This window comes from Diaphorina citri, unplaced genomic scaffold (assembly GCF_000475195.1).
Source record: "Diaphorina citri unplaced genomic scaffold, Diaci psyllid genome assembly version 1.1 scaffold823, whole genome shotgun sequence".
NCBI classification, from domain to species: Eukaryota; Metazoa; Arthropoda; class Insecta; order Hemiptera; family Psyllidae; genus Diaphorina; species Diaphorina citri.
In genome coordinates this window covers 6,854-25,587 of record NW_007378255.1, presented here as the reverse complement: position 1 = coordinate 25,587, position 18,734 = coordinate 6,854, and the positions used below count along the sequence as shown (strand labels likewise).

The 18,734-nt window shown below is 38.3% G+C and overlaps 1 protein-coding gene across 1 annotated transcript in view; it reads left to right on the top strand.

The window, feature by feature from the left end:
* Positions 1–7,842: 7,842 nt before the first annotated feature.
* LOC113468723 (sodium leak channel non-selective protein-like) overlaps positions 7,843–18,734 on the top strand; it is a gene marked incomplete at its 3' end in the record, with an annotated part of 12,206 nt that continues 1,314 nt past the window's right edge. Inside the window, exons 1-2 of the mRNA XM_026825833.1 lie at positions 7,843–7,977; positions 8,943–9,083. Coding sequence (XP_026681634.1) covers positions 7,843–7,977; positions 8,943–9,083 — 276 coding nt within the window. The remainder of the gene's footprint in view (positions 7,978–8,942; positions 9,084–18,734) is intronic.

Genomic DNA, 18,734 nt, shown 5'->3' with positions numbered 1-18,734 from the left:
GAGATCTTGCTTTCCATCGAGAGTTCCGTGTCTCATTTTATGAAGGACTTCTCACGTACTTTTTACAAGCCACGCAGAAAAATCAAAGTACCGTTTGTTACTTTTTTACGCGAGAAGGAAAAAGTGTGGAGCATGCGAGCATGGCGTCCGAATTGCTTCCAGGAATAGCCTCTTGATCATTTTTAAGTCAGATTCTTGGTCCAAAGACTGTTTTTTAGGAGGTGGAAAAGTTCCAAATTCCATTTGAGCAGGTGATCGAGAGACGTCGTGCTTTGACATTGGTTGTCCGTGTGAATCGCCAGAAGCGGCAAAGTTTTTAAATCCGAAATCCCTCAGACCAGGCCTGAATGCCTACATCATCCCAATCATGACTGAGTAGTGAGTAGCTAGGTACGGGTATAGTCACCAATTATTTCTATATCATTGTTTTCTTGGGAGTTTTTTGTCTTCACGTATCCTAATTCGGTCCAAGAGTAGAAGAAGCGTTAAATTTGATCCGAATAACTCCGGCAAGATGATCTGGACTATGAGGATAATATCGAGTACTCCCTGATGTACAAGTGAGTGTTTAAATGTTCCCATGCCAATGCTATAATCCGATGAAATCAATGTGTATCTTACGAGAACCTAGACCTACCATTACAATGAACACTGGACATTACTGTGATCCATGTAATGTACATTGCACTATGAGGATAATATCGAGTACTCCCTACTCCCTGATGTACAAGTGAGTGTTTAAATGTTCCCATGCCAATGCTATAATCCGATGAAATCAATGTGTATCTTACGAGAACCTAGGAGCGTATTATACAATTATTCTTATGCACACAGGATTACGGAGCAGTTTCCGACCTTCATAGTCTGTATAAGCGGCTAAGTAAATAAATAGAGGGCATCATCATTATGTGCGCGTGAAATAGGCTTGACAAAAGCTAAAATCAAATTGTCGAGGTGGTCTGTTACATACCCGAGGCAGTGGGTCAATTTTTCCGTGTCTTATTTTATGAAGGACTTCTCAGGTACTTTTTACAAGCCACGCAGAAAAATCAAAGTACCGTTTGTTACTTTTTTACGCGAGAAGTAAAAAGTGTGGAGCATGGCATCCGAATTGCTTCCAGGAATAGCCTCTTGATCATTTTACAGTCAGATTCTTAGTCCAAAGTCTGTTTTATAGGAGATAGAAAAGTTCCAAGTCCCACTTGGACAGGTAAACGAGCCACATCGTCCTGACATGGGTTGTCTGTGTAAATGCCGTGATGCGGAAAACTTTTCCAATCCGAAATCCCTCACACCTGGCCTGAATGCCTATATCATCCCAATCATGACTGAGAAGTGAGTAGCTAGTCACCAATTATTTCTATATCATTGTTTTCTTTGGAGTTTTTTGTCTTCACGTATCCTAATTCGGTCCAAGAGTAGAAGAAGCGTTAAATTTGATCCGAATAACTCCGGCAAGATGATCTGACAGTATATTGACCACACCTGACACTTGGGATCTGGATCTCAGATTGAGAGGTGATTCCAGTCACACAATGATATTGTTTGATTTTGATCAGAAATGACGAGACCGAACCATGTGATAAAACAACATAATTATTTTAAAGCTAACTTTTGATGTTTGAACCTATAGTATGCTGAATTGCTAGCTTTTACAGAAGATAAACACTCTTTGAAGTTGACGGTACGAGGTGTACGTATCTACGTATATGTATGATTGTATGAGCATAGAAAATGCTGTCTGATTTTCGGTGATCCGGTGGGTTCAATTATTGCTGTTTGCTGAACGACATTTCCAAATTGGTCCCTGAAGGAGCACGGGTATACGGACTCCAAAGGATCTTAACTTTTAATATCATTGTTTACACAATACATATTGCAACATCAAAGCTGTTCGCTAATACTTTAAACTTTAGCACAAAGAAAAGTCTCGCACAAAATTACAGTGGTACAAATCCCTTGATAAAAAGAAAGAAAGATTTTTTTCTCTCTCTCCAAATGACTTCATTAATATTTACAGTTTTCTACTTTCCAGAGGAGATTATTTCAGAAGAGTCCTCAAAACAGAGGAGAATATTTGATGTGGGTATGTTTTGTTGATGTAAACATTACATACACATACCAGCTGTTGGACCTTTGTTCTCAAAAGCCGGGAGAGGGGAAGGGATTTATTTTTTGTAAACAACAAAAAAAGAACGTTACACGAACGCCAACGCACGCTTTACAAAACTAAAAACAATTGTGTAGACACGGTTGTGTGCTCGTTGCGACCATTCTCCCCTCCAATACTTCTATTGATCCGTCTACACGCCCGCCATCATGCTAACCAACCAATCAGAAGAGCGCAAGGGAAGGAACATTTCACCAGGTGAGCAAGCAAGGACTTCCGCCGTTCTCATATTCCTTCTTCGCAACGTTCAAAATCTCACCCAAGATATAAAAACGGCCACCACATCGCTCTCTCCCAATCCAAACCACTTTCCTATGCCACCAATCGTTTTATTGTTTCCTCGAATCTATAATTCGTCCGCGCACTCTTTTTTGTTTACATTAAATAAAATTATGAAAGGAATTTTGATACCTCGGCTCTCTGTTTCTCTATTGAAACCTCTAATTTCATTGTTAATGCTTGACTGATAATAAAAACATGAATGGAAATAGGAATGAATGAATCTGCTTCTGGAGTTATCTTCTTTTTTTTACTATACTATTGTGATGCACAATAATCTCGTTTACTATATTGTAGTAATTGTTCATTATTATTATTATTATTGTTGTTGCTATTGAACATGCGATGATCTATTGATATTTGCATGACAAGTGCGCCTAGTCTTATTGAATTTGTTGATAGCAATGGGGGTAGATCTCGTTGGAACAAGAGAAGCACTGATTGCGAAATTAGATGATGGGGAAGTTGATTTGATTTCTGCATTCCATGGGATGATTTTCGCATTCTCAAGGTCTCAAAAATGACTTCCTTGAGCTAATGAATGCCCACACTTTCGCTAAGCTTATGGATGAAGGCATGTAGAATTTCAGTTCTGACTCTGACCAATTCAAAAGTACCATATGAAAGTTACTCAGTGTCTTGATCTTTATCAACGGTTTAATGAGATATTGCGTAAACGAGATTTTTCTCTTCGGCCAAGTAAAAAACCAAGATTTCTTTCTCAGCTCTTTCTGGTACCACTGGTAGTTTCTCAAGGTCTCAAAAATTACTTCCTTGAGCTAATGAATGCCCACAGTTTCGCTAAGCTTATGGATGAAGGCATGTAGAATTTCAAAGTTCTGACTCTGACTAATTCAAAAGTACCATATGAAAGTTACTCAGTGTCTTGATTTTTATCAACGGTTTGATGAGATATTGCGTAAACGAGATTTTTCTCTTCGGCCAAGTAAAAAACCAAGATTTCTTTCTCAGCTCTTTCTGGTACCACTGGTAGTTCGCTAAACAAATAGGCATAACTCCGACGGAACTAATGTGGTGCAAGGTACAGGAGAAAAACTTGTGCTAGTCCAAGCTCACATTTGATCTAAACTTTCAGAGAGAGAAAAAATTAAACAGCGAGAATTATTTTGTTGATGGGAATTTTGAAATAAGATTTTTTTTTTACTGAGAGAAATAAGCAGAGGAATAAACTTACACGGCCCCCCGCAGCTCTGCAATAATTACACGGCCCCCCTACCAATGAAAACCGCATGGAATGTACACATTATTATTACTATTAGGTAGTATGGGAGCCATTCTTAATATTTCAGGATGTTTTCAAATTCTTAGGATAAATAAGGGACCCAGATTACCAATATAACATGTAGTCGCTCTGTAATATTAGAACATCAAGTTTCATTATCTACTTTTCGTCTGCCCCATAGAAGATTTGGTTTGAGCAAAGAAAGAAATAGACAAAAATAGCACTCCTTGATCCTGCCCGTTGTACATAATATCTTCGGCCCATTTATGCCCAAGGAAGGAGTTTTAAAGCATTATCATGCCAATCCTTCCATCACCCTAAGATAGGTACCATGCCCCATAGGAAATTTGGTTTGAGCAAAGAAGTAGACAAGAATGGCACTCATTGATCTTACTTACCCCATGTGTATTTTAGCCCATTTACGCCTAGCGGGTTTTAAAGCCAAACTTTCCATGACCGTAAGATAGATACCATGTCTGCCTCCCGAACACGAAAACGTACCTACCAATAAGTACAAACTAAATGGTTAATTTATGTGGCAATTTGGGTAGAAGGGTACATAGTTGAATGAACTTTTCCCGTGTCATCAATCCCCCCCAAAATTACAACCCAAAGGAAAATACAACACCAGACACAAGAGCAGTAAAAAGTAGGAAAAGAGAGGGAGAGAAGCAAGAGCTTTCAAACTTTTAAGAAGACTTTTCTTCATTGCGCTCATTATTCTATTGATCATGGAATTAGAGCTATCAGAACACTTTTTTTCACCACGCGAGCTTGTTAAGTGCTTGCAAAAGAAAATGCGGCTTTTTACCCCCCACTCTTACTTTCTCTCCCACTCCATCTACCTTCCCCTCCACGGGGCCAACCTTTGAAAACACACGTGGAGTAAAGCTCTTTTATTACAGATACATATATGGTTACCACCCCAACCCCCCTCCCCCCATCCTACGTAATAAATTTTATGTACTTGTGAGTGTGTGGGGGGGAAGGGTTTATGTGGTTTACCTGTGTTTTTAGGAGCAAAATATATTTATGACTCATTTAGAGTTCAGGGTGTTGCTAGGGCCACTAGATCCTGCCTAAAGCTATCTCGACCATCTCGTTATTCAACCTACGCCACCGGCATCTGATAAATGCCAATCAATTGCCCAAGGAAGGACAATCGTGTGACGCAGCTTTTTCCGGGTCCCCCACTCAAGTAATGTGAGGACTCATCACTGAGGACCTGATTGAGCCAACGAGGGCCCTGTACAGATCTACCTATAATATGTGCCAACAAAGTAGAGAACAAAGTGTAAAAGTATTATAACATGTTAGCAGTAAGAGCGTAGGTAATTTTAAATCGAATAGTTTGTACATTTGCTTTAAAGAACCGCGTGCATCACTTTACTTGCTATTGCAAGTTCTACTACAAACAGCGAAATTGGCTGTGAAGTCTCGTTGCACGTTAGCGGGTTGTTATTGATACCAATATCACGTGTAAAATAAGCTTTCCACGTGTAAAGTTAGCTTTCAAGTTAGTGTAAAATTCGACTGGATCCAGAGATTCGCCTTCAATTCAGCATCAAAATATGCCCAAATCTCAGTCCAAAACCGTGGACTCCGAGATTCAACGACCAAGATGGTTAAATGTGGCTTTTAACTTTTTCACGAAATTTGTCTGGAAAAAAGTGTGATCCATTGAACGTTTTCCGTAGTTTTTGTTACTTATCTCCATGCAACAATAAAGTTCACAAGTTGTCAATTAAAGCTATAAATAACTCTCTTTTTTTCAGTAAATTTCACTTCAACATATTAAGGGCTATCTTGAGATCACCACTTATAAGTGTAATATTTTCATCACAAATGACGTCATTTAGATGCTTACAAGTGTCAATTCATCATAATGTTACCAGAAATATCAATGATCAATGCCATCTTCCATTACAATAATCATTATCATCATGAACAAATCATTCGTCCCATCATCGTCAGCAATAAAGTCAAAACACACGAAAAACATAATATTGCCTTCAAGGTGAAAATTTTTTTCTTCCTTTCCCATCAAACTTGTTTCCTAATTCTCATTATCTCCATGCAACAATAAAGTTCACAAGTTGTCAATTAAAGCTATAAATAACTCTCTTTTTTTCAGTAAAATTTCACTTCAGCATATCATGAGATTACTTATAAGTATAATATTTTCATCACAAATGACGTCATTTAGATGCTTACCCATGCTTACAAGTGTCAATTCATCATAATGTTACCAGAAATATCAATGGGAATTTTATCCTCAATATAATTTGAGTAATTCACTACAGTAATAGTATTAGCCTACGGCTAGAGTAAAGGGACTTTTCAGTCCTATGCGAGCAGTAAAAATAAGCACTATTGTTAATATTCTTCTGCGCGAGATTCACAGTTCACTGAGGTAAAGTGAGAGCAAATTGAACCCTGTATAAAGAAAACCTTCGATGTAACTGATCCATGTTCTAATATGATACGGAGCTTCATCTGATGAAGTGGCCTTTGTTTTGATGTTCTTCATCAATCAATTAGGAAAGAGGATTAAGGTGGGGGTGGGCATGATATCCTCTAATCAACCTCACAGTTTTTTTCATCCCCCTCCCCTCCGCTTCTCCATGGGTTTTGTATCAGGCGGTCTGCAAGTTTTCCCACACAAGAATGAGTTCGTTTTTTTTTTTTTTGTCATCGCTTTGGCCGCAAAATGTATCTCTCCATTGAACTTTGGGAATATGAGGAGCAACCCCTAAAGAACATAATATGCTTCAGAGTTGATGGCACCTCGGGCTTATTCGCTCGGATTTCAGTGGACTATGGCTAACTTTACTGACTATCTATAGAGTCTACTAAACCAAGTGAACTTCCCTTCGCTTCTCCATGGGTTTTGTATCAGGCGGTCTGCAAGTTTTCCCACACAAGAATGAGTTCGGTTTTTTTTTTTTTCAGTCCTTGCTTTGGCCGCAAAATGTATCTTTCCATTAAACTTTGGGATTATGAGGAGCAATCCCTTTAGAACATAATTTGCTTCAGAGCTGATGGCACCTCGGGCTTATTCGCTCGGATTTCAGTGGACTATGGCTAACTTTACTGACTATCTATAGAGTCTACTAAACCAAGTGAACTTCATTTCGGAGTCTGAGAAAGTTCTAGAGATAAAACCCCAGAAAGTTAGGTTCGTAAAAAAGCACATTAATATTTTCTTCTTCTTTCTTTTCGGGTGAAAAGTTGCTGATAAAAACCTCACCACCATCATCATTCCTCTCTTCTCTTTTTCGTTGAAAATTCGAAATGAAACAAAAACAGATTAACTTTTATCCCCCGGAATTCTCTCTCTTCTGAGTGTGTAGAAATGCTACACGCATACCCTTCAGGACGGGGCGGTGTGGGGTGTCCCGCCCACCCACCATTCTTTTGTTCTCCGGTTGGATGTTTTTGTTTTTACGTTTTTTGTCGCCCCCGCTTCCCCTTAATTGACCCCTTCCCCGAGTGGGGTGGTAGGTAGGGTGGAGTGAACCTATAGGGATGGAAATTTTTTTTCGAATTTCGAAACGCCTGATATGTCAAAAGTTGCGTATTGATGAGTAGATTAATCCCTGAAAATTGTAGGGGGTGAGGGTAGGCAACACGCATGTCTTCGTCTTATCCAATCCCCGCTAGAACAAAAGAAAAATGAAACCTGTTACTGTTGTGTGTTTGTTATTGTTACCCTTATCTTTGGCTTATTTGCTTATCAAACTTTTCCTTGATTTTATTTTGCTTGTTTTCTTAATAATCTTTGATTGTTATTTTTATTTCAATGTGCATTTTTATCGTAAGGCAACGCAATTTTCTGGCCAGTTAGTTTCATTTTACATACCATTTGTAATTAATAAGTTTTTTTCATTATTAAGAAGATCCAAGAAATAGGAGATAAATTAAATTCGGCCAGTTAGTTTCATTTTACATACCATTTGTAATTAATAAGTTTTTTTCATTATTAAGAAGATCCAAGAAATAGGAGAGCCAGTTAGTTTCATTTTACATACCATTTGTAATTAATTAGTTTTTTTTTTTTCCATAATTAAGAAGATCCAAGAAATAGGAGATAAATTAAATTCGACGACTAAATCAGCTAACGAAATAGCCCGGAAGGACAGTCCCGAAAATGAACTCTGAAGAAACTGTCAAACCAGCTGGAATACCCGGAACTGCTCAGCACCAGGAGCCCAAGACATCCACCAACCAAGAAATCCTCCGTCCTATAGAGCAACCGAATAGCAGTTTAGACTCCGGGTCGCAGGTTCGATTCCAGGTGTACCACGTGAAAACGAATAAGGACCAAATGGCCTGGAAGAGGTCGAAACGATACGATGTTCCCGTGCAGTTACCTCTTTTCCGGGACCCTGTTTCTACCTCATTGAAATATTGAAATGTTTCCACGTTACACAACAGGGCTCGGCTCCGTACATGGTGTTCTGATGTTAGGCTTGTGAGAGGGGTGGGGGGTGTACTTTCTCCCCCGGGGGCATTTCACCCCCTCCTCCCCATCGTACCCTCCTCCACTATTCAATCCCAGTCCCAGTGTTTACATTTCATTCATGCACGATGAAGGCGACCAGTGGCGGAGATATTCGTGGGTGTGGATAGGTTTTTGATGATAGAGCTTCTCTATTGTGCTTTTTTTACGTTTTGGTGCCTTTGTCTGAATGTTTCCTCATTTGAATGAAAATCTATTCTTTTACATAGACGCTCGAGGATTTCAGTTTTTAAGGTAGAAAACAGGGGAATCGTTATATCACCTAGTTTTTGCCTACATCCCAGAATCAAGAAGAAGGGATCTTGGAAGCCCCAAAATTTTCAGAGAAATATATGCTGACGAAAACTATATAGCAAGCAAAAAAATGCGTTGAATTCTATGTAAAAGAATAGATTTTCATTCAAATGAGGAAACATTCAGACAAAGGCACCAAAACGTAAAAAAAGCACAATAGAGAAGCTCTATCATTTCTCTATTGTGCTTTTTTTTACGTTTTGGTGCCTTTGTCTGAATATTTCCTCATTTGAATGAAAATCTATTCTTTTACATAGAATTTAAACCCATTTTTTTGCTTGCTATATAGTTTTCGTCAGTATATATTTCTCTGAAAATTTTGGGGCTTCCAAGATCCCTTTTTCTTGATTCTGGGATGTAGGCAAAAACTAGGTGATATAACGATTCCCCTCTTTTCTACCTTAAAAAATGAAATCCTCAAGCATTTTTTTTAGCAACTACCCTACTGTTTCTCGGTCACCTATTGCACCTTCGCCACTGACATTGCCAGGCAGTGCCTCCTGAACGCTGAATCTGAGATTTCTTACACGTATTACACCCTCCCGCTGCGCCGCTTAGAAGCTGATGCAGAACAAGTTGAAACAATATTGTTTTAACTTGTGTCGCCCTTCTATTCTATTCTATTATGGGACTGGTTGCTCCTCTCCCAAGAGAGTATGCAATTAACACTGCGACCTCTGTAGATCTATTGTGACCAGTATTTTTTCCCCTGCCCAAGCTGCTATACCCTGGCCTTGATGGAACCTAGAAGTACCCTCCTGGTATATTTCAACCTCCCCAGTTTCTCTAAAATTCACCTGCAGCACCTCTGAAGAGTCCGCATACTCAGGTTTATTCCAGAGAAATGCTGTGAGTCCATATACTATCCCATTAAGAGGATACCAAAAGGTGCCTAGGCCAGAGAGCTAGCTTGGGGCCGCCGAACTGAAGGGGTCTAATGAGGGGTTTGATAGGTCTGTTATCCCAAGGCCTTGATGTAACCTAGAAGTACCCTCACTGGTTTATTTCAACCTCCCCAGTTTCTCTAAAATTCACCTGCAGCACCTCTAAAGAGTCCGCATACTCAGGTTTATTCCAGAGAAATGCTGTGAGTCCATATACTATCCCATTAAGAGGATACCAAGAGGTGCCTAGGCCAGAGAGCTACTTGGGGCCCCCGAACTGAAGGGGTCTAATGAGGGGTTTGATAGGTCTGCTATCCCAAGGCCTTGATGTAACCTAGAAGTACCCTCACTGGTATATTTCAACCTCGCCAGTTTCTCTAAAATTCACCCGCATACTCAGGTTTATTCCAGAGAAATGCTGTGACTATCCCATATACTATCCCATTAAGAGGATACCAAGAGGTGCCTAGGCCAGAGAGCTAGCTTGGGGCCCCCGAACTGAAGGGGCTAATGAGGGGTTTGATAGGTCTGTTATCCCAAGGCCTTGATGTAACCTAGAAGTACCCTCACTGGTATATTTCAACCTCGCCAGTTTCTCTAAAATTCACCCGCATACTCAGGTTTATTCCAGAGAAATGCTGTGACTATCCCATATACTATCCCATTAGGATACCAAAAGGTGCCTAGGCCAGAGAGCTAGCTTGGGGCCCCCGAACTGAAGGGGTCTAATGAGGGGTTTGATAGGTCTGCTATCCCAAGGCCTTGATGTAACCTAGAAGTACCCTCACTGGTTTATTTCAACCTCCCCAGTTTCTCTAAAATTCACCTGTAGAACCTCTAAAGTTCTGTGAGTTCATCTACTATCCCATTAATAGGTTACCAAGAGGTGTCATCAAGGCCAGAGAGCTAGCTCAGGGAGTCAGGGCCCCTAAATTGTAGGGGTCAGATGAGGGATATTCACAGGTACATAATTATGTCGTTGTACCCTACTTCCTGAGACGGACTTGACCATAGCCCCATTCAGGTACCCCAAAAGAGCCAGTGTTATTGTCTGTGGCTTGACAGGGCTGGTTTTATCTCAGTTTTACGTCCTCCAGCGAGACACTGTGTTGCCCTTAAGTTTGATTTTTAAATGATTTAATTATAACCTGAATTAGATTCAATCAAAATGTATTAAAAAGCCCTTTATATGCCCTTTTAAATTAATGACACCTCTTTAAACCTCAATATGAATGAATGTCTAAATTTGATCAAAAGCAAAAGGCACCTAACTAAAATTTGACAAGTTCAAGAAAAGGCCCTATAATTCGCCCCGTTATTCAGTGTCAAACATCAGATCTAAAGAATTAACAAAAAGAGTCCTCGATAAACAAACAATACACAGGTACTCTCATATTTTCTCACAACCAATGGAACCAAAATTTCAGACCACCAAACTGTAACATACTAGGCCTATCCTATAATATCTTTGAATAGGTAAGTCTTTGAATAGGTAATAATCATGTATTATTTTGTTTTAAAAAGTTTTGTTCAGAACAAAAAAGTCGTACGTCTTACCATTTGTTAGCAATTTGCGTGAGAATAATAAAAACCCTTATATTGCCCCTTCATTGCGATCGTTTGAAGAGTTTATCTCTTGTAGTTATTCATAAATAAATTTTGTATCTTGTGCAAACACAATCATCACCACTGGAGCCCTTGGGAATTAATTTGGACGGAAGAAAGGATAAAACTATTACAAATGAAAAAGTTGTTTTGTTGTACACGCGAGACACTTGGCACAGTTCATTAGACCTAAATCACATTCATTCAACAAATTGTTTTGTTGTACACGCGAGACACTTGGCACAGTTCATTAGACCTAAATCACATTCATTCAACAAAGAAAACAAGTCATAACCTGGTCCTCTTGTATTCCAGAAGGTGATGAGATGGGTCCCAGGTTAATTATACAATGGGACATATCACATGCTGATGATCATTCCATACTCCATATTGTTCATGAAGAAACAAACCAATATAACAATACCACATCACAAAATATGACAAAGATACACCACATGCTTCTTGAGAGATGGGTCTCACAAAAAGAACCCAGATTTATTTTGGGAATTTAAGAATGATATTTTTAATTTTAATAAAAGAATATTGTGTGTGTTTGTTTTGTTGTACACGCGAGACACTTGGCACAGTTCATTAGACCTAAATCACATTCATTCAACAAAGAAAACAAGTCATTCACGAATTTCACGACAGATTGAGAAGATTCTCTATCAGATGTTTTTGCTGATCCAGGCCCCAGGGGTTGACAATGGACTTTTTTCTTTCTTGATCACCAAATCATAGGTCAGTAGAGATATTGTGACCCAAAAAATCCTTAATCAAAGATTAAGAACATCGAACATCACAATAAAAATGGAAGAAAAAGAAAGTAAAACTCCAAATATTTGAAGATCTGAATTTCAAAATTGAAGAAAACATAGATCCAAAGAATATTTAAATATCAATTTTTCAAGTTTTTCCCCTTCTGCAAACAAAAGTTCATCAGATACATATATCTTTTGGTTTTTGGACTTGTGTTGTTGGATGATTCACCAAACACCTACTAAACCAATACTTTCTTTACAACACCGTTAGCAAAATTCAACAAAATATGAGCACTGGGGTACAAGATCCAATAATTAGTAGGACAGAAGCGAATTTGTGTGTACCACTGTACCATATACATTTGAATAATAAAGTAGGTAAAGGGGACACTTATACTAGCGTGGACAAAACTCTCACCAAATAGATGGGTATATCACCAAACACCGAGATGTAGGACTTGTAGATAGGATCACCAAACACCAAGTTGTAGGTCTCAGAAATCTCACCACACAGATATTAATTATTATATACATGTATGTATGTACGTACCTATTTCTATAAATATAATATCTATGTACATACATAGAATCGAGTCTATGTCCCCCTCATCTGTCATCTGCCACACAGTCGTCACCCAAATCTGAATACATTACCTAATGAGGCCATCTTCACCATCAGTCAGACGTTACTCATTTACTAATATATATAATGATTATTATTATATACATGTATGTATGTACCTATTTCTATAAATATAATATCTATGTACTGTACATACATAGAATCGAGTCTATGTCCCCCTCATCTGTCATCTGCCACATAGTCGTCACCCAAATCTGAATACATTACCTAATGAGGCCATCTTCACCATCAGTCAGACGTTACTCATTTACATAAAACAAACCATCATACAAACTCTGTATGGAGGTGTTGGAAATATAGATCTTCACAGAACTCTCGGTATCTTGTCCAAAGACTTCCATCAACCACAATCAGAGCTGGAGCTTTATCAAAGGATTTTTTTTTAGAGGTTTGACAGAGGGAACCTGTAACTGCTATGGTCTTATCGTCCCGAAATCGAAGAGAGAAGGAAGACAGGATAGGAAAAAGCCAGCCGTTCCGAGAATCCGCCCCGGGCGGGAATCGAACCCGCGGCCTAGCGCTTTCAAGGCAGACGCACTACCAACTAAGCTAACTAAACTGGCTTTATCAAAGGAGGACTTCAAAATTCTGTCTTATTTTTAAGACTCGTATGAGCTTAACCCACCCTTTAGGGTTTAGGGCTGTTTACCCCAACACCTAAGCCTTGCCTTGGTGTGGGCTTTTTGTATGCACATTATACAAAATTTTTTGCACAGACATTATTTTTGGGATCCGCTTCTCTTTTTCTTTTGTTTGGCTCCTTGGCGCTTTCCAAATTCAATTTCGGTCCGTTTTCCCTTTGTTTGATCTGCTCAGAGCTTTCACAAATTCATTTAGGGTCCTCTTTTCCATTCTCTGATTTTTTTCAAGTTTTTCCAACTTTTATTTGAAGGTCCTCATTTCCTTTTTTCGATTCCTTGGACTTTTTTACACGACTCTTTTCGAAATCTGCATTTGCTGTAGATCTTGATCTGCTGTGGAGGACTTCAAAATTCTGTCTAAATTTATTAGACTCGTATGAGCTTAACCCACTCTTTAGGGCTGTTTACTCCTACACCTAAGCCTTGCCTTGGTGTGGGCTTTTTGTATGCACATTATACAAAAAATTTTGCACAGACAATATTTTTGGGATTCGCTTTCTCTTTTGTTTGGCTCCCTGGCGCTTTCCAAATTCAATTTCGGTCCGTTTTTCCTTTGTTTGATCTGCTCAGAGCTTTCACAAATTCATCTCGGGTCCTCTTTTCCATTCTCTGATTCTTTTGAAGTTTTTCCAACTTTATTTGGAGGTCCTCATTTCCTTTTTTCGATTCCTTGGACTCTAGGACTTTTTTACACGACTTTTTTCGTTGATCAAGTGCAACCTCCAATAATGTCCTCTCTTTACAAAAAATAATTTTTAGTGAGGACAAACTTTTGTATCAAAGGTAAACCACATTACCACAACCAATGGACTCGCCACTGGCCAAGAAGTTCTTCCACCATCATCAGCCCACAAGCTACGAGGTGCTACGATGCCCCCCCTGTTCCTTTTTTACAAGTCGTGGGAATTTTCGTGTACAGGAAACTTGTCAAATTCGAGAGAATCCCAACTCTTTTGTTTGTTTTTTGTCCTACCAGAGCTCTGATTTATGAAATAATATGCATAGCTATAACATAAGTATTGTATAGTGTTTACAGAGCTAATTAGGCCTCCTACTATTTCAACCGTTCAGCAGTTGAACGATTATTATTATTTTTTTTACAATGGCAATATTTGGCTGTGCCATCATCATTTGAGGGAGCTCATTTGGCTACTTATTCCGCCATTGTGTTTTTGATGTCATTGTAGTCATTTAACTCTATATGAGGATTAAAAACTTCAGTATACCATTTAACAATAAAAACTTGTTGTGATCGTGTGTTCTCGGTTCTAATTCTCTCCATTTGTACTCGAAAACTTTGCGTCAATTATAGATATAAGAAGGAGGAGGAAAAAGAGGAGGAGGAGGATAAGGAGGAGGAAAAAGAAAAATAACCACCGTCCACACAGCCTGAACCGAGTCTTTCCAAAGAAAACTTGAGATCTCCCCACAAATCTCTTCCTCCTGAAACAACAACTCTAATAAATCTTCCACCACCACTCCAGTACTACCCGGCCTTCCACTGCTGGAACATTTGCATAAGACTTGAACTCTCCCTCCATTTCCTTGGGTTAGTACTTGACAGTTTCTTTCCTTTTCACTTCCTCTTCGTATTTCCTTATTTTATTCCATTTCCATTTTGCACCTCTCAAAAATTCCTCCTTCTCCTCTTTATTCCGCCATTCTTCATGCAAGTTCATGCCTACACGTTGACATTTTGTCCCCCTCTCTTCCTCTCAAGAAAACATTTTTATGTTTTTGTTTCAATTTGTAAAATTTATTCCATTTTTTTCGCTCTCTCCTCCATCATTCTTCTCTCCCTCATTTTTCTCACAAGTCTTACGTGAGATTTTTTTCGAAGTGTGCTTTTTAGCTTGTGAATTTTTTGAGACATTGGCCCCCCTCTCTTCCTCTCACGAAAACATTTTTATGTTTTTGTTTCAATTTGTAAAATTTATTCCATTTTTTTTTAGCTCTCTCCTCCATCTTCTTCTCTCCCTCATTTTTCTCACAAGTCTTACGTGAGATTTTTTTCGAAGTGTGCTTTTTAGCTTGTGAATTTTTTGAGACATTGGCAAGAAGGCAGGTTTTTGGAGCCTTCAAGTGGGTGGAATTTCCGAGCTGTATCTTCCCAGCACTTTACCTTACTTATTTTGGATGAAATGGACTGCAGCTACATGTAGCAAAAAGCTAATTTCAAGTGGGCAGCTAATATTACGGGCAAGAAAAGCGCATAACGCAATAGGAACTAAAAAAAGTCGTCTTCGCTTCGCTCCAAGAAGAAAACAGGAGGGCCAACCGAACCAAAATGTTATGCATGAAAGTTTTTAGTTTTCAGAAGTCGTCTTCGCTTCGCTCCAAGAAGAAAACAGGAGGGCCAACCGAACCAAAATGTTATGCATGAAAGTTTTTAGTTTTCAGCCAAATTCAAAACTCATGTAAAAGCAGGACGGAGGGTGAGTGCTTAATCAATCTTTGTCCCCTACTTTGAATACTGATAACGGGGCGAGGAGGGGGAAGGAGGGAGAAAAAAAGATCCCACCAGTGGTGGGGGAAGCTAGAGATGGATAACTTTTCGATGGGAGTGAAAAGGAAGTAGGCAAGATAGAGAAAAGGCTAGGAGAAAATCAAGTCGATCAGGCAACTTCGGAGAAAAAAAGATCCCACCAGTGGTAGGGGAAGCAGAGAGATGGATAACTTTTCGATGGGAGTGAAAAGGAAGTAGGCAAGATAGAGAAAAGGCTAGGAGAAAATCAAGTCGATCAGGCAACTTCCTTCCTGCGATGAAAAAGTTCAAGGAGAAAATTTTAAAGAAAATGCAAAGAAAACGTTCTATCAAGAAGACTGGAAATCCTGGAATTGCAAGGGGTGGGGGGAGTGAAAGATTGATAGAGAACTGCCCTGCCATCCCATGCTTAAAAGTCTTAAAACATATGTAGCTACTTTCTAAAATAGAACCAACTTGTTCAATGTTTGAACACCGTCCAAGGTTCCTGTGAACAGTTTTAAAACTCGAGTTGGCCACACTCCCCAATAAAAGCTTTTTCCAAGTCAAGGCAAGAGCAAACAGGAAAATGTTCAAGGAAAAGATTCCAGAAAATTAAAACACAATAAAACACAGTTTTGTTGATATTAAAAAAAAATGAAAAACGTGAAAAATTAAATTCAAAAATTCATAGTTCAGAAAATAAAATACTTGCCTTCCCTTTCCCTTCCTCCTTCCAGTTTTTCACTCATTGTGAGTTGAAAAAACCTTTGACTGCGCGAACGCTTTTGTTTAGTTGAAAGAAAAAGAAGTTTTTGAAAGAAAATGCAAAGAAAACGTTCTATCGAGAAGACTGGAAATCCTGGAATTGCAAGGGGTGGCGGGAGTGAAAGATTGATAGAGAACTGCCCTCCCATCCCATGCTTAAAAGTCTTAACATAGCTACTTTCTAAAATAGAACCAACTTTTTCAATGTTTGAAGACCGTCCAAGGTTCCTGTGAACAGTTTTAAAACTCAGAGTTTGCCACACTCCCCAATAAAAGCTTTTTCCAAGTCAAAGCAAGAGCAAACAGGAAAATGTTTAAGGAAAAGATTCCAGAAAATTAAAACACAATAAAACACAGTTTTGTTGATATTAAAAAAAAAAAAAAAATGAAATGAAAACATAGCTACTTTCTAAAATAGAACCAACTTGTTCAATGTTTGAAGACCGTCCAAGGTTCCTGTGAACAGTTTTAAAACTCAGATTTTGCCACACTCCCCAATAAAAGCTTTTTCCAAGTCAAGGCAAGAGAAAACAGGAAAATGTTCAAGGAAAAGATTCCAGAAAATTAAAACACAATAAAACACAGTTTTGTTGATATAAAAAAAAAAAATGAAAAACGTGAAAAATTAAATTCAAAAATTCATAGTTCAGAAAATAAAATACTTGCCTTCCCTTTTCCTTCCTCCTTCCAGTTTTTCACTCATTGTGAATTGAAAAAACCTTTGACTGCGCGAACGCTTTTGTTTAGTTGAAAGAAAAAGAAGTGCATTTAGTTAATGTGAAAAACATGTTGCTCTGGAAAATATTTAAAAAACGAGAAGTTCTGTCGAGGAAAAATAACTTACACTTCTGCAGCTTTTTTCTGAAGTTTTATCCTTTTCTTTTCTTACTTAGCTTTCTGTTGTTTTTGTTCCTGAAAAAACTTGCAGAGTTGGAAATAGCTGATACCTACCTGCTTTTGGTGCGAATTCGTTACTTCCCCTTCCTGTTGATAAACAGCTGTGCTTCATTCCCTATATTGAAACATTTGAAACCCACTGTGTTAAGCCCTACGAAAATCAATATTCACACTGTATTTTTATACACACTATAAAGAAAGGCCTTTCGTTGGTTAAAATTAGTTATGTAGGAAACAGAAAAAGTTGCCTGACTATTCCTATCACACGGGACCGGGTGGTTGTTTCGGGTCACTGACCTAACCTAACTCGATGGGGACTGTGACCTAATTGTTATGATTCTGACTGCACTAATGCACCGCACCTCTGTTCAAACAGGCAAAATGCACTGGTCGAGATATTTGTAGAAAAAATTATAAAATCTAAAATGGAAATAATAAAACGTTTCGAAAAAAGCCCTATAAAGAAAGGCCTTTCGTTGGTTAAAATTAGTTATGTAGGAAACAGAAAAAGTTGCCTGACTATTCCTATCACACGGGGCCGGGTGGTTGTTTCGGGTCACTGACCTAACCTAACTTGATTTGATGGGGACTGTGACCTAATTGTGAGTTATGATTCTGACTGCACTAATGCACCGCACTTCTCTTCAAACAGGCAAAATGCACTGGTCGAGATATTTGTAGAAAAAATTATAAAATCTAAAATGGAAATAATAAAACGTTTCGAAAAAAGCAACACTGAATGACATCTGACCGAACAAAATGCCAACGACGAACTAAACTCTGAACCGACCGAAAACAAACAAGTCCAGGCTATGCCACAGCCAAACAAAAAGCAGCAAAATCTACATCATCAATGGGACACATAATGGAAACTGGAAACAAAAAAATCGTAACAAGAAATAACAAAAAAGAACCTCGCCACCAACAATAATATGTGGAACAAAACAATACTGGCAATAATGCAAAATACAATTATTGTGTACATTGATATTTATATTTTAAAGAAAAATGCTTAGAAAATCTGTGTTGCTTGTCTAAATAGGACTATAGTATTCTGAAATGCATTCAACATCTCCTCAATGTTGTCTGTGAGTCTGTTACTCAATTCAATACTTTGAATTGTGCTGTGTGTGTGTTTGTTTTGTTGTACACGCGAGACACTTGGCACAGTTCATTAGACCTAAATCACATTCATTCAACAAAGAAAACAAGTTAACAAGTCTTCACGAATTTCACGACAGATTGAGAAGATTCTCTATCAGATGTTTTTGCTGATCCAGGCCCCAGTGGTTGACAATGGACTTTTTTCTTTCTTGATCACCAAATCATAGGTCAGTAGAGATATTGTGACCCAAAAAATCCTTAATCAAAGATTAAGAACATCGAACATCACAATAAAAATGGAAGAAAAAGAAAGTAAAACTCCAAATATTTGAAGATCTGAATTTCAAAATTGAAGAAAACATAGATCCATAGAAGTTAGTCAAATTACTTGACAAAAAAAAAAAAAAAAAAAAAAAAAACCCTTTTTTTGTTTTTTTTAAATTGAAAACCCAAAAATAA